The 15,975-nt window shown below is 42.5% G+C and overlaps 1 protein-coding gene and 1 long non-coding RNA gene across 2 annotated transcripts in view; both read left to right on the forward strand.

The window, feature by feature from the left end:
- Nucleotides 1-4,271: 4,271 nt before the first annotated feature.
- ENPP1 (ectonucleotide pyrophosphatase/phosphodiesterase 1) overlaps nt 4,272-15,975 on the forward strand; it is a 44,189-nt gene continuing 32,485 nt past the window's right edge. The window contains exon 1 of the mRNA XM_080999571.1: nt 4,272-4,611. Within this exon, the coding sequence (XP_080855697.1) occupies nt 4,408-4,611 (204 nt within the window). The 5' untranslated portion in view covers nt 4,272-4,407. The remainder of the gene's footprint in view (nt 4,612-15,975) is intronic.
- Nucleotides 5,857-8,384, forward strand: LOC308473914. The gene is made up of 2 exons (XR_013984396.1): nt 5,857-6,078; nt 7,625-8,384. It is a non-coding gene; the product is annotated as an uncharacterized lncRNA (long non-coding RNA).

Here is a 15,975-nt window from a genome sequence, read left to right on the forward strand (position 1 = left end):
AATGCCTTGCTGAAATCAAGGTAGGCTACATCCACTGCGTTCCCTTCATCTACCAGGCTTGTAATTCTGTCAAAAAACGAGATCAGGTTAGTCTGACATGACTTATTTTTCAGAAATCCATGCTGACTATTGGTGATCACAGCATTCCTTTCTAGGTGCTCACAGACTGTTTGCTTAATGATCTGCTCCAGAATCTTCCCTGGTATTGATGTCAGACTGACTGGGCGATAATTATTTGGGTCCTCTCTTTCCCCCTTTTTGAAAATAGGGACAACATTTGCCCTCCTCCAGTCTGCCGGGACTTCGCCTGTTCTCCAGGAATTCTCAAAGATGACTGCCAGTGGTTCTGAGATCACATCTGCCAGTTCTTTTAATACTCTTGGATGCAGTTCATCTGGCCCTGGAGACTTGAATACATCTAAACTAGCCAAGTATTCTTGTACGATCTCCTCAGTTATTCTGGGCTGTGTTTCCTCTGCTGAATCATTTGCTCCAAATTCTTCAGGTCGGGCATTGTTTTCTTTATCGGAGAAGACTGAGGCAAAGAAGGCATTGAGGAGTTCAGCCCTTTCTGTGTCCCCTGTTTGCATTTCACCAACTTCTCCTCTGAGTGACCCCACTGTTTCTTTGTTCTTCCTTTTGCTACGGACATACCTATAAAAGCCTTTTTTGTTGCTTTTAACCTCTCTAGCAAGCCTGAGTCTCAAGCCTGAGTTCATTCTGTGCTTTAGCTTTTCTGACTTTGTGTCTACATGTGCTGGCTATTTGTTTGAATTCCTCTTTGGTGGTTTCCCCCCTTTTCCATTTTTTGTACACATCCTTTTTTAATCTTAACTCAGTTAAAAGTTCTTTAGATAGCCACCCTGGCTTCTTTAGGCACCTTCCATGTTTCCGTCTCATTGGTATTGCCTGAAGTTGTGCTTTTACTATCTCCCTCTTAACAAACTCCCAGCCATCATGAACTCCCTTTCCTTTTAGTATTACTGTCCATGGGATCTCACCCAGCACTTCCCTAAGTTTTATGAAGTCGGCTTTCTTAAAGTCAAGAAATTGAGTCCTAGTATGCTTGGCTGCTCCTTTCCGCTGTATAGTAAACTTGAGCATGATCACTCGCGCCTAATGATCCTTCCACTTCTACCCCACTAACCAGGTCATCAACATTGGTTAGGACCAAATCTAAAATGGCTGTTCCTCTTGTTGCTTCTCCCACTTTCTGGACAAGGAAGTTGTCTGCAAGGCCAGTGAGGAATCTATTTGACCTTATGCTCTTCACTGAGTTTGAGATCCAACAAATATCCGGGTAATTGAAGTCCCCCATTACTACTATATCCCTTCCTTTTGCATGCTTGGCCATCTGTTCCAGGAAGGGGTCATCTATGTCCTCCGTTTGGCTTGGGGATCTATAGTAAACTCCCACAATGAGGTCTCTGTTATTCTTCTCTCCCTTAATTTTGACCCAAATGCTCTCACTTTGGCTTTGAGGTTCTAAATCTTGGATCTCTTCACAGGTATACACATCCCTGACATATAACGCCGCTCCTCCTCCTTTCTTGTCTGGTCTGTTTCTCTGAAATAGATTGTATCCCTCCATTATTACATTCCAATCGTGGGACTTATCCCACCAGGTTTCAGTGATGCCTATTATGTCATATTTAGTTTGCTGTACCAAGAGCTCAAGCTCATCTTGTTTATTTCCCATGCTTTGCGCATTAGTGTACAGACATTGAAGTCCATTAATCATACCCCCGTGTCTCTTATTTAAGGATTTTTTCCTCCCACCACTAGGTCTGCGTGCTGTTTGCTCCATTTGGTCTATGACATTTGGATGATCATCTTCATCAATTGATAGACTCCTACCTTCAGGAGCACTGTCTCTGCGCTGTTAAAAAAAGTAGAGCCCTGCTGGATTTGACTGAATGTCCATCAAGACTGGCATCCTGTCCTCATAGTGGCCTATAGGAAGCCCCAGAGCAGGATCTCAGTGCAACAGTGATCTATTCACTTGTGATTCCAAGCAACTAGTATGCAGAGGCATTCTGCCTTTGGCTAGTGGAGCCAGAACATAGTCACCATGGCTAGTAGTCACTGATAACCTTATCCTCCCTGAATTTGTCTAATCTTTTAAAGCAAGCTCCCACCTTGTGGGAGCAAATTCCATAGTTTGTATATGAAGAAGTGCTTTCTTTTTGCTGCTCCTGAATCTTCCAACATTCAACTCCTCTAAGGCGCCTCTATCATGCCCCCTCCCCTACTTGTCTTTTAACTCAATTAGGTAAAGGTAAAGGGACCCCTGACAATTAAGTCCAGTCATGAACGACTATGGGGTTGTGGCACTCATCTTGCTTTACAGGCCGAGGAAGCCGGTGTTTGCCTCGCTTTACAGGCTAAGGGAGCCAGCGTTTGTCCGCAGACAGCTTTCCGGGTCATGTGGCCAGCATGACTAAGCTGCTTCTGGCTAAACCAGAGCAGCGCACGGAAACACCATTTACCTTCCCAGCGGATCAGTACCTACAGTGGTACCTCGGGTTACATACGCTTCAGGTTACATATGCTTCAGGTTACAGACTCCGCTAACCCAGAAATAGTGCTTCAGGTTAAGAACTTTGCTTCAGGATGAGAACAGAAATCGTGCTCCGGCGGTGCGGCGGCAGTGGGAGGTCCCATTAGCTAAAGTGGTGCTTCAGGTTAAAAACAGTTTCAGGTTAAGTATGGACCTCCAGAACGAATTAAGTACTTAACCTGACGCACCACTGTATTTATCTACTTGCACTGTGTGCTTTCGAACTGCTAGGTTAGCAGGAGCTGAAACCGAACAATGGGAGCTCACCCTGTTGCTGGGATTCGAACTGCCGACGGCAAGACCAAGAGGCTCAGTGGTTTAGATCACAGCACCACCCATGTCCCTTTTAACTCAGTTACAAAGTGTCAAATGTTGCAAACCTTTCCTCATAGGGGAGCTGCTCCAGCCCCTTGAGCATTTTGGTTGCCCTTTTCTGAACCTTTTCCAACTCTGCAATGTCCTTTCTGAAGTGAGGCAAACAGAACAGTGCACAGTGTTCTTAAGTGTGGTCTCACCATAGACTTGTATAATGATGTCATTATATTGGCAGTTTTATTGAGTGTATGCAAAGAAAGAAAAAAGGAAACAAAACTCTCTCTCTCTCTCTCTCTCTCTCTCTCTATATATATATTACAGGTGTGTGTTCCATGTGCATTTACAAAAGGAGCAGCCAGCTCTTATGTACACAGCATGTTTCCTCTGCAGTAATGTATTAGTTCAGTGGGGATCACTTCCAAGTAACCATGCATCAAACTGTAGCAGAAACTTCAAGGAAGGTAAGTTTGTATTTGCAAGACTGTTTCTTATTGGATGTGGGAGACAAAGATGAACATCAGACAGCCCTCGGGTTTTATTTTTAGAGATAGTATGCAATAAACAACTATTTCCCATAGTTCCCAAACCGTGGTTCCCAAAATGTGATCCACAGACCACCAGTAGTCTGCAAGCCTCATTCTGGTGGCCCATGGCATATCTTGTATTAAATATTCATCTTGATTTTATTTGAATCTTTATTGCTTCTTTTATTGTATATTATTTATTGTATTGCATGTTATTGAACTACCACTTGAATTATGTGAAATGCAAACTGTAATAACAATAACATACAACAGTGGGGAGAAAAATAATAATCATATAACACCTAGCACAGCACATGGCACTTGCTACAACAGGCAGAAAAACCATTAAGTGTTCATCGGCCAATTCCCAAGTGGTCCATGGGGGACCAAAAAGTCAGTTCCATCTTTGGATGATGCCTTTCCATCTTTTATCCGTTTTCTGTTCCATTTTCGCCTGGAGAGGTGAGTGTGATTTCTGGAAGAACCTGTGCAAATAGGAAGGCTGGAAGTCTCCCCCTCGCCCAGCCACCCACTTTCCCTTCCTCTCCGCAGAGGAAAACGCTGCCTCTTCACACTCTCCCGTGTAAACAACCCCGGTCACCTTCCTGCGCCGCCGGCTTCTGGAGCCACACATTGCCATCTTCTCAGCTTCCTAACAGATATATAATAAAGCCTTTGTGGTGATGCTGATGCCCATCCTCTAGAAAGCTCCTTCAGGGGGACCAGCAGCATAGGCTCCTCTTCATCTCCCGGGAAGGGTGCGCGTCAGAGGAAGGATCCTGCGAACACGAATGGGGGAAGAAGAAAAAGCCACCGGGCTCCCCAGAGAGCGCGCGCGGCCAGAGGGTGGGGGCGGGGGGAGGCGAGGCAGGAACCCGAGGAACCCGGAGCGCCGAGTTCTTCTCTCGCCCACCTCGCGCGGCCTGAGGGAAGCCCGCCAAAGCCAGGCAGGGGGCGGAGCCACGGCCCTTTTATTAGCCGAGGGCGCAGGAGGCGCCGGGCGAGAGAATGGAGAGCGCCGGCCTGAGGAACAGCCAAGCCAAGGTGGCTCCTCCGCCGCTGGAGAAGGGCTTCGGCAGCGACGGGCCCGAGAAGAAGAACTCCGCCGCGGTGCCCATGCTGGCGGCTATGGAGGTGGCGGACGAGCCGGAGAAAGCGGCGGCGCTCAGGGCGAAAGTCAAGGAGCCCAACCCCTACAAAGTCCTCTCCCTGGTAAGGAGACTCGCCGCCCCCCTCCCCGCTCCGGAGCCAGGCGCCTCGAGAGACCCCGGGGCGGAGCGGGCGCAAAACCCGACCCCCGGCCGGCAAAGTAGCCTACCTCGCAGGGCTGTCGTGAGGCTCCAAGGGGACGCTTCTCTTCCACGCAGTCACGGGCTCGCTGGGCAAAGGCAAGCTTTCCAAAGTGATGGTTGGTGACCTTCGTCTTTTTGCAGAGGGAGAAGCAAATATTTGCTTGGGCCACTCTGTGAATCTGGCTAAGGGACCCAAACGATGTGGCTCGCATCCTAAAGTGACGCGGGCTTTGCTAAAGCACCTAGGCAGCAGCACAGCTTCACCGAGTGGGATGCCTTTAATTTAGGAACAGCAAACATGCTGCCTGACCTTTGGCAAGTCATCTCCTCCCAATGCAGGGGGAAATCTGTATGTGTGAGAGAGAAGGTTTGAAATTGGCCACCTACAATTTTCACTGCAATGATTCAGTGCCGTAACATGTGAAACAACAAGTGAATAAGAACCAGGTGCCCTGAGCATGTGCAGAATTAAATTTCCTCCACATTGGTTACTCACATTCCACACCTGCATGTGTTGTATCAGACAGTAGAGGATGTTAGGAGCATGCCACATATGCTTTAACCACAGCATCTTCCTTTTTGAAAGTATTCACTAATAAGGAGCCAGCTGATTTAAACACACTCATATTAGGGCATTGAAAAACTTTGGTGTGTGGTGAAATGGTGGTTCGCCATACACTGGACTTAATAGCTGACATTGTCAATGATTCGTGTCTGTGAGTTAATATTCAAGAGTCTAGTATGGTATTTGCACTCTTTAAACTTTCCTTGGCGCTTGACTTTAGAGTAGTAGTTGCAAGTTGGATTGCCCCACCTTTCTAATGCAAGCTCATCTGGGATAATGAGGATGGCAATCTGCATTACTGACTAGCACAGTGAAGGAGCGAGAGTTATTCCAGATTAATTACTGCACATTACACAGGAGTGGCCTTCTGCATGTGTAAACTGCAGCATAATTTATTTCAAAGGAATGGTTTGGAGGTGAACTGACTTAAGATTATATTATAACCTGTTCTTGGGGTGAAGTGGGAAAATAATATAAACAAACAAACAAAGACAGTGAGTGTCATAGTAAGATGCAGCTCTTCTGCTACCCTGCCCTGCATGATTATGCCTTATGTCCACTCCCATTGCTGACCCATCTTTCTTAATCTGTCAATTACATAGTGTGATGCTGGTGGTGAACTGAGCATTTTTCTTCATCATATTTTGATGGAAAATCTGATAAAACAGAATCGCTTTTTGAGAACTTCGCATTACATGGAATTCTGGAGGAAAGTGTGCTAATATATCCCTCTACACATTTACTCCTTTTCTGAGATACTTAGCTGAGGTCAAGGCTGTCCCAGAGGAGAACATCTGATGCATCAGTGGTCTGCTGTTAAAAGTGAGTCACACTTCTGGACCCAGCTCAATGAGTAGTAGTTAAAGCCTGGAGATACCATAGCCTTCACCATCTCTGGATTTGAGTGTGGAATCTTAAATCTCTTTAGTGGATCATAGTCCCTTTGACTTGTAACAGAGATATCTTTGATGTTTGTTTGAAAAGTCCTAGCCCTGGTTTTGTCTCATTGTTTAGTATGCTTAAGTGCAGGCAGAACTGCATGGGTTTGTGTCTGTGCTGTGTGTGTGATTAGATATGTCTAATCTTTTGGAATTTATCTATCTGGCTCTTAAGAAGGTTGTTTGGAATGGAATCCTGCTAGGTATCTAGCTGAGAATTGTCTGAAGAAATGTTTGTTGCAACTCAAATAGCTTGCATCGGGGCTTTTTCTCAGCTGGAACTCACCAGAACTCAGTTCTGACACCTCTCAGTTGGGCGGTTTTGCCACTGGGAGAAGCAAAGTTACAGGGAACCAGGCAGAGGGCCTTCTTGGTAGTGGCGTCCTCCCTGTGGAACACCCTCTCTCAGATGTCAAGGAAATAAACAACTATCTGACCTTTAGAAGACACCTGAAGGCAGCCCCATGTAGGGAAGTTTTTAATTTTTGATGTTTTATTGTGTTTTTACTATTCTGCTGGGAGCCACCCAGAGTGACTGAGGAAACCCAGCCAGATGGGTGGGGTATAAATAATAAAGTAGTAGTAGTAGGTATTAGTATAAGTATAAGAGAACAAGGGAGAAGTTCATGGTGAGTTCCGGCACCCCAATTTCTAGAAAAATAGCACTGGCTTGCATCATGTTTCAACAAAACTACAGTATTTTGAAACACCCATAGTTACCCACAAGGGCCAATATAACTGCTGAACCTGGCAAATAAAGTTTTAGAATTGGTTTACTCTCCACTTGTTTCATTGTATCATGTGTGTGGCAGGTGAGAGGAGAATTGTTCCTTAAGCCTTTACAAATTTTTAAAATAGAAGTACATATCAATTTAAAAAGGATTGCCTTTCCCTCTCTAGGTCAAACGTTCCCAATCTGTTCTGTAACATAATGAGCAATTAAGATGCTTGGCTATATGACTAAAATATGAAGGCTTACCTGCTGTCAGGTTCTAAACTGATTAATTGGGTTGTGCACAGTAGGCCATAAAACCTTTGAGGTATGGACTATGACCTTTGTAAAGTTAGTCATATAGTATCTTGAATATGTTGCTGTTCTACAGTATAGTAGAGAAGAAAGAATGATAGGAAGGGATAGCATGAAAAAAAATAGATCTGAGTAATGACTAGATTTTATATTTTCAAAGTAATGGAAGATCTGCCATGACTGGTTTTTTCTGTCTCATAAAGTCCACAATATTACTCTTATTCTTATTTTATCAGTCCCTTTTCTCCAAAGAATTAAACTCAAAGTAACTTACTGTATAGTCTGTTCCAGTTTACTCTCCATTCAGTCTCCTCTATCTTTTAGACTATTAAAACTACAAACTTTTTTGTTTTAACATCATGCCATTTTTCTCTTTCTCTCCAACGCTTTGTTTAATGTCCAGCCTGGTGAAGAGTTCTGAAGAAGTGAAAAGCTTCCTTACTATTTTGTGACATTTGGTTGGTCCTAAGAAATGTACTCTGGATTTTTCTATGAACCAACATGACTATATGGGCCTTTTCTAGGAGGAGGATGCATGGACCAATGCTGTATCTTCGAAGCAATAACAGTGTGTTCCTAAGCATGTCTACTCAGAAGCAAGTCCTATTGAATTCAGCAGGGCTTACTCCAGGGCAGTGGGGGGTTAAGATTGCATTTTAAATAATCTTGTTAAAAATATCAAGTTGTTAAGCACTGTTGCATAATGGCCTTTCCAACAAGAATACAGTATGGCGAGAATACACAATGTAGACGGGAAGCTGAGGAGCAGAGAGAGAGAATGGAGTATGATGAATGTGCCTGTAGGACAGTGGAATGTAGTGTGTTTGGTGCATTGATATGAAATGTTCTTTGTTTTGGAAGCTACTGCTGGGTATTTGGGATACCAAAGGTTGTTTCAGGACTGCTTCTGATATAACATTTTATGCTTAAAAGTAGATGTCTTGAACCGTTGAAGATTTGAATATTCCCACATGGAGACATTGCATAGTGATTAGTCATCAATGAACTGCATCTGCGAACAGAGTATGACTAGAATGGAAGATTAGGAGCCATTATATTTTGATAATTTATTTAATTATACATTATTCAATTGACTTGTTTCATTAATTTCACTGCTTATAATTTTTGAATATTAAGTGGTATATAAATACCTGAAATAACAACAACTTATTTCATCAGTTTCTAAGCCACTCTTAATCAATTATGATCTCAGAGTGGTTTGTAGTAATTTAAATGTTAATTATAAAATACAATATCACAGAACTAATTAAAATATCAAACAACAATAAATAACAGCAGACAGCAGATGACATCAGTTGTAGCTGACATTGCTACATCAAGTTCCCCCAAAGGACTGGGTGAAGAAGTGTGTTACTAAAAGCCAGGGTGCTTCCAGACTTGTTATTTTTGGATGGGATTCAATCACATACTAACAAACTCAGTTTGCACAATTACAGTTGATTTGGAGGTCTTGTGCAAGAAACCAGCTTCCTCAAAAGGTCGTACTTTTTGTGATAAGCAAAGTGATGAGAAAATACACTTGCTATGATGCCATGCCGTCTAATCTTGCAACAACAGACACGAATGCTTAGTAAACATTCTCTAATCTCCATGCAAACATATCAGGGCAAGTGCTCAAAAGCAAGTAATCTGGTAGTGCCTCCAAACTGTAGCAGTGCCACATGCATGTCCAATGAGAGGGAATTCCACAAATGAGGTAGAGGCCCTATTTTGTTTTAGTGCACAGCACGCTACAACCTATGGTGGAACAATGAGAAGAAACAAGCTCCCAGGCCCAAGGCAGGGTGATATACAATATTTCAACATATGATGCTCCTGGGAGCATAGAACATTGGGCTGGAAGAAGCCCACAGCATTCTCTGATTTCTTCCCCCCACTGCAATTTTTATTATTTTCTTTAAACAACCAATGTTACCACACAAAGTTGTTCCAGTTACAAGCTTTTACAAGGCAGAGTGTAGTATGGAAGCAAAGAAAGTATGCACCAAGGTATTAATGAACACGGTTTGTTCTTGTGCTTGTAAAGAGTCACCTTGTCAAAGGGACCTTGTGCCTTGTGCTTTACCCCACATCCAGTACGGGCCCCCACATGACCTCTCCACATAGAAGATTGAGAGGCTGGGGGATACGCAGAGTGTTGACCCTTATTTCTGCAGAAGAGGTGCAGATACCAAACCTATCCTTTTTTGGCATTCCCCTTATAACCCTCCTGCAAGAGAGTCCTGATGTTATTTATCCAGGTTTCCATTAGTGGCTCCTAAGCCTTGAGAAGGCCATCAGAGTTTTCTATAGATCTATCAATGTGCTGTAAAGCATTGAGGCCAATCGTCTATCTTTCAGGTTTGATCTGGTGCACAGGGATTCAAAAAGTGTAAGGGAGTGTGTGGACTCCCTTATCTCCTTTACAAGCCAGGTAAGCCACGAATAAGCATGCCTGAATCAGCAGAAACCATGTAATTGGTATCTCCTCCAGCCTCCTTCCTGATGGTTTGACGCCTGCCTATCAAGTCTCAAATTCTATAGATTCTCCCAGGACTCCCAGGACTGGAATTGCTGATATTTATCCAAGTTTGCTGATTTTTGTATTAATAACTCCCCCCCCCCCTCCAAATTGACCCCTGTCTGGTTGTGTGCTTTGAACTTTTGATGGCAATCACTTCTACCCAGGTGAAGGAATGGTGCTGTTTGCATCTATACAAGTATGTGAGCCAGGATTAAAATCATTTTGCTGTACTAATTTCATACCAAAGTTAGTCTAACAGAAAAAGGACAGGATATCTAAGAGCTAACAGATCTAGTTCAATTGGGGGGGGGGGCAGAGAGAGCACTGTCTGTCTGTGTTTTCGAAATAAAACTTCTAAGTGAATGCTGTTTGATATGAACATGAGTAATTAATCACAATTTACAAGTCCAGTATTATATAGCATGGGCCATTTAGTAGTGTGATTACTTGGAAAACTACACCATTCCTGGCAGAATGCATAATTGTCGTCTTTTTAACAGAAAGAGGCAACCCTGAGTCATATGCCCTTAAATCATATGTGCTTTGGCATACACATCAAAGAGCAGGTGGTTCTTTGCCAGTGAATAAATATGTACAGTTTTTGGCAATGTACAGCTGTAACTTTATACCTCAACTTCCTAATGAACTTGTTGGCTCTTCTGGACCATGCACCTACATTTGCAGGCTTTTGTCCCTGCTTGCCTGTATCTCCATGGCTGCAGTGCTATTCACATTTACTTAGGAATAAGCCTCACCGAACATGGCGGGACTTACTTTTGAGTGAGCATGCGGAGTATTGCCCTGTTGCCATGAGAGAAGAAGCCCATGATGAACCCCACTTAACCATTCCAACAGCTTGGTCCTGTTTCTTGATTTCAACTCACTAATAATCTGATAAGCCTCCTAAACAGAGATGGGGAACTTGTGGTCCTCTAGCTTTTGCTGGACTTGACATTGGCTTTGCTTGTAGAAGAGGTCCTAGGTTCCATCACTGGTATCTCCAGGCAGGGTTAGCAGAGATGCCTGCCTGAAATCCTGAACAGCTGCTCCCAGCCAGTGTAGATAGTACTAAGCAAGGTGGACCAATGGCCTGCTTTGATATAAGGCATCTTCCTTATTGTGTATTTCTATTTTAGAATTTGACAGCAAAACAACAACTCACCAGTTTTGTATGTAAGAAGTGCTGCCTGTCATATTGTTTTGTTGTAAATTCAGAGTGGTGAAAGGGGAAGCACTGAAGCAGTAGGAACAACAACCTAACCATGTTTGCTTTTATTTAGTCAGGTACACTAATCTTTTTCAGAGGAAAGTTGTGATAGATTCAATATTGTGCTAGAACAATTCAAGGAAAATAATCCAGACGAGTTATCTTAAATAAGAGTGAATTTGTCTTACCTTTCGTGTTTCTCTCCTGTTGAACTTGGCCATATAAACAATCCTTTTGCACTTTCTGTACTTAGATATGTCAGCTATTAGTTAAGTGCCTGCTCCTGCATGAAAATGAGCCATAATTTCCTAATATACACTTGAATGCTTATTCACAATGACTGGCAATGATTCATTCAAAATTATCTTGTTCTTTTCAGTAGAAATCACACCGCACATACCAATAGTTTTGGAGAACATCCATTTTAGCTGCTAATAAGGCTAGCCCTTCGGCATATTGCTTTGTGAAGTTTAGGAATAATAATAAATTTACCTCTGTTAAAAGTAAACCCTGAGCTGCTAAAGGTCAAAGCAAGCTGAAAGGCATTTGCAAACACAATGGTTTCATATAGGAGAAACTGACTAAGCACTGCCACTGGCTGACTTCAAGCAATGTATGTTCTGCAACCACACAATAAATAAACAGGCAACCAGAAGGATAGGTGTGGTGGTGGGATGACTGTTTCCAAGTTCTGAGGGGTGATTGACCATGACATCCATATGTGGCTGCCAAATAATTACATCATGATTCAAAGCATGGCAAGACTAGCCCTTTGGAAAATCCAAGCTAATCTGGGTTTGGTCTCAGCTATGTGAAGTGTTTTTTTATCATGCAGTTACTACCACTGCATTTTATGTGTATATGTAACACATGCATTCCACGTGCCATGCTTCTGCAGTCATATGCTCGTCTTGGGGCAGGACAGGGCCAGCTCTGGTTTAGTATATAAGATCCCTATAACTTACATTGTACTTTTGCACACTGATTTGCTGGCAATTGGCATGGCTGACTGGTGGCAAAGTATAAGGCTGTGCTCTTGGATAGTTCACTCCACACAGGAAGGAAACACACAAGGTACAGGGCACCTCCTACATATGTGTCTAAGGAAGTGTTGGTTATTCCTGCATTTTCAATTTACCCTAACAAAGCACACCATGCAAGTACCAAAGGCTTAAGTTATTCAATACACTCCATGCACTCCAGAGCATTTGATTAACGAAATCATTATTTCTGGATCTTTGCAAAGTATACAGACCTTCTTTTGTAACTATGCATTTCTCCAAGGTGACAGGTTACATGAAACAATGTTAGTATTATGGTGATAATGGCTGCTTTGCATGAAATATCCTGAAGGGTTGCATAATTTGTGTGAAATTGTCAACAATTTCAGAGGTACTAAGCAAAATACGTTTAAGAAATAATGATATTCAACTGGGTTGGCTTCTTTTAAATCTTGTTGTTTAGTCATTTAGTCGTGTCCGACTCTTCGTGACCCCATGGACCAGAGCACGCCAGGCACTCCTGTCTTCCACTGCCTCCCGCAGTTTGGTCAAACTCATGTTGGTAGCTTCGAGAACACTGTCCAACTTTCTTGTCCTCTGTCGCCCTCAATCTTTCCCAGCATCAGGGTCTTTCCCAGGGAGTCTTCTCTTCTCATGATGTGGCCAAAGTATTGGAGCCTCAGCTTCAGGATCTGTCCTTCCAGTGAGCACTCAGGGTTGATTTCCTTAAGAATGGATAGGTTTGATCTTCATGCAGTCCATGGGACTCTCAAGAATCTCCTCCAGCACCATAATTCAAAAGCATAAATTCTTCGGCGATCAGCCTTCTTTATGGTCCAGCTCTCACTTCCATACATCACTACTGGGAATTCAAGTAAGAGCTGAACTTGCAGAAAAAACAGGAGCAAAAGTTTGCTGTTTTAAGGCATGAGTAATCTTAATGCAGGTAAAATGGAAGGAAGGTTTAGAATGGTATTGGTCACCCCTTTGCAATTGGTCACCCCTTGCTTTTTCCTGTAAGACCAATTGCAGTCATTAACAGTTGTCAACAGGTTTACCACACCTATCAGCCAATCACCCATTCCCACCAACCTTCTGAGTAATACCCCTCCCCACCCAAAGTGTGCATGCACACGAAAACTCATATCAATAACAAACTTAGTTGGTCTCTAAAGTGCTACTGGGAGGAATTTTTTTATTCTGTTCTGAGGTGTGTGCGTGTTTTTTAAAAGATGTTAGGACCACCTTGCTAACATTACAAAAGATGTAATGACTACCACCACAAATGTTTTGCCTCCCTTGACACACACTTGGACCCTCAAACCATTTGGACTGCATAATTTCTTCTTACAATGCTTATTTGCAGAACAGCAAACATGGGCAAATCAGGACCAAAATCATGTTGCTTTCATAGTCTAATTGGTTTTCATCTGGAAGATCTTCCAAACTATTATGCCCTAGTGTTCATTGTCTAGCATGAGAAAATGTTTCCCCACTTATCTGACCACCTGCTGCCATTGCCTATAATGTTTGCAAGGTGATGCTTTCTGTTTTCCTCCCACACAGAGGAAGCAGTAAGGAGACAAAAGCTCATGGCTTGAATACAATTGTTTGTTCCAATATAAACAAGCACAAAAATACCTCTCAGAATAAACCAGAACATTTTCTTCTTTTCTCCGTAAGCCCAAAGCCAACTCTAAATTTTTCTTCCAAAGTTCCATATATCATTGTGACTCTCCTGCTCAAGAATGAAATCGGAAGCTGCAATTAATGGAAAGGTCAAATTACACTTTTTGAAAACCAATTAATTGCTCCCCCCCACAAATCATTGCTTTGCATTTTCCACCAGCTGCAGTCAAACGTTTTTACACCTGTTCAGAGTAAGATTTGGTATCTTTCTTCAACTTTTCTTTCTAACTCCAAAGCAATTTGGATCAGTGCATTTGAATGGAGCTCAGCTGTTTGAAGAATAGCTGAGAGAGGCTGCTTAACTTTTTCCCAGGTTTAGGGACAGGGTAGTAAAAATGTGACAAATGAGGGATAGGATATTTGTTAAATTGGACAAAATAAAAGGGAAGGAAATTCATCAAAGACTAAGAAGTATGCATAGTTTGTGGCCATTCCTTCGCTATAGCATCTTCAAGTGGTGCTTGGACTAGGACCATGTTGTTTTTTGGAAATGCATGGAAGCAAAGTGAAACGTGATTGAGCTTCATCTTATTCTTTGAAAGTTGGCATCCACCACCTAATTTTGCTTGTGGTGAGTGCTGGGTCAATGTAAAAGTGCCACCCTACTGAAAGTGGTTGTTGGTATATTGTTATGGGAAACATTATTGATAACTTACAATTGTAACCCCTTATAGGACTACTGTATCACATCAGATACTCATACTGTTTATTTACTAAAAATTAATTGTACTGTGTATCCAATAAAATGAATGGTTATGGATCATTTTCATAAATGTTCATCTTCCAGTTTGATTTGTTCTGTCAAAATCACTGGGATGTTCTTGCTAATCATATGGCTCAACATTTCCAAGTTCTAGGTACTATGCACTTGTTGTAAACACATGAATATTTTTGTAATGTTCTGAGGTTTGTGGTGCTGTGAACTTGCCTGTGTGTGGCTTGCATGAGAACCCAAAATGACATGAATCAGTGCAGCTCAGAAGTAACATTATCATTTCTGTAAGACTTCCTCACCACAGGAAGGGATTCATCCTCTCTCTACCAACCATGATGATATTATGAGGACTACTCATTTAGATGAATTATATCCACTTGTAATGTGAAACTATTCAGCTGTGGCATTTAGAGAGGTGGCATGGTGGTATTTAGGCATTGTCCGGTTTTTAGTAAACCGTCTGAGGTTTGAGGTTTTTACTCTTGCTACCAGTAGCTGAATTCTAAATGTACCAATTTTGCCTTCTTGTTTTTCAGAAAGACAATCTGAAAACCGTTCTATGCTCTTATCCCTTTAGAAAGAAGCTTCCATTTATAATAAAAACAAATAAATTATTATTTCTCTTAGAACATTTACCACATTTGGCACCATCCATCAGTGTTCCGCTCTTGTGACATTTCCCTGCATTTAAGTGGAACTTTCACTGGAGCAGCTCTGTTGGACCATGCTCAGAAATGTGCAGTTTTCCTATTCTGATGTAATTAGAACTTTTCTGTGATGCTGGGAAAAACCCCAAGATGTGACTTAACTTTCATCCTTTGCCTGCACCACAACAGATACCAGATGGCATCCAGGAGAGAAAAAGAGCATAATAACCCTCTTCTATTTGTGTGAAGTGACAACATTAAAACTTTAGCATAGCTGGAGAAGTTGTGTGCATGCAAGGCTCCTCTTGGTGTCCACAATCTTAGTGTTTGTGAAGAGAAGGCAGCTGTAATTGTTCTATGGTTGCTACATTGTGGCTTAGGTATGCCAGATAATTCTGATGAAAACAGAAGCAGAAATTTTCATTGTTCACTTATTTTGCCCTATGTCAGGAACAGAAACTAATCCAGCACTGGTCCCCACCCATCACCCCTAGCCTGCAAATGAAACTTAATCGATGACTTTTTCTGCATTTAAACTGCTTTTGCTTTCAAGAAAATGAATGAACAGTGAGATGAATAACAGACTGTTTGGTAGAAATTGAAGTGTAGCAGAACAGAAACAACACTGATTGTGATGAAGACAAGTCAGAATGAGGGGTGCATCTGGGTGCACAGCTCAGCGGGCCAGCAGCGCGGCCCCTGCCTGGCCCAGTGCCATGGGCACGGGGAAAGGATCGAATGGGAATCGCTGTCTTCTTACATCCCTGGGCCTGTGGTACTTACGATTATGGCACCTGCTTTGCTTCCACACCCATTCCCAATTCCAACCATTTATGCATTAGATATATATTACACAACACAACACAACACAACACAACACAACACAACACAACACAACACAACACAACACAACACAGCTGTCCTAGATGCTATGGTGGGACAAATTAAATACCTGGCTGTCATGTTCCATG

Source organism: Podarcis pityusensis (assembly GCF_964106645.2).
Source record: "Podarcis pityusensis genome assembly, chromosome: 3".
Classification (NCBI taxonomy): domain Eukaryota; kingdom Metazoa; phylum Chordata; class Lepidosauria; order Squamata; family Lacertidae; genus Podarcis; species Podarcis pityusensis.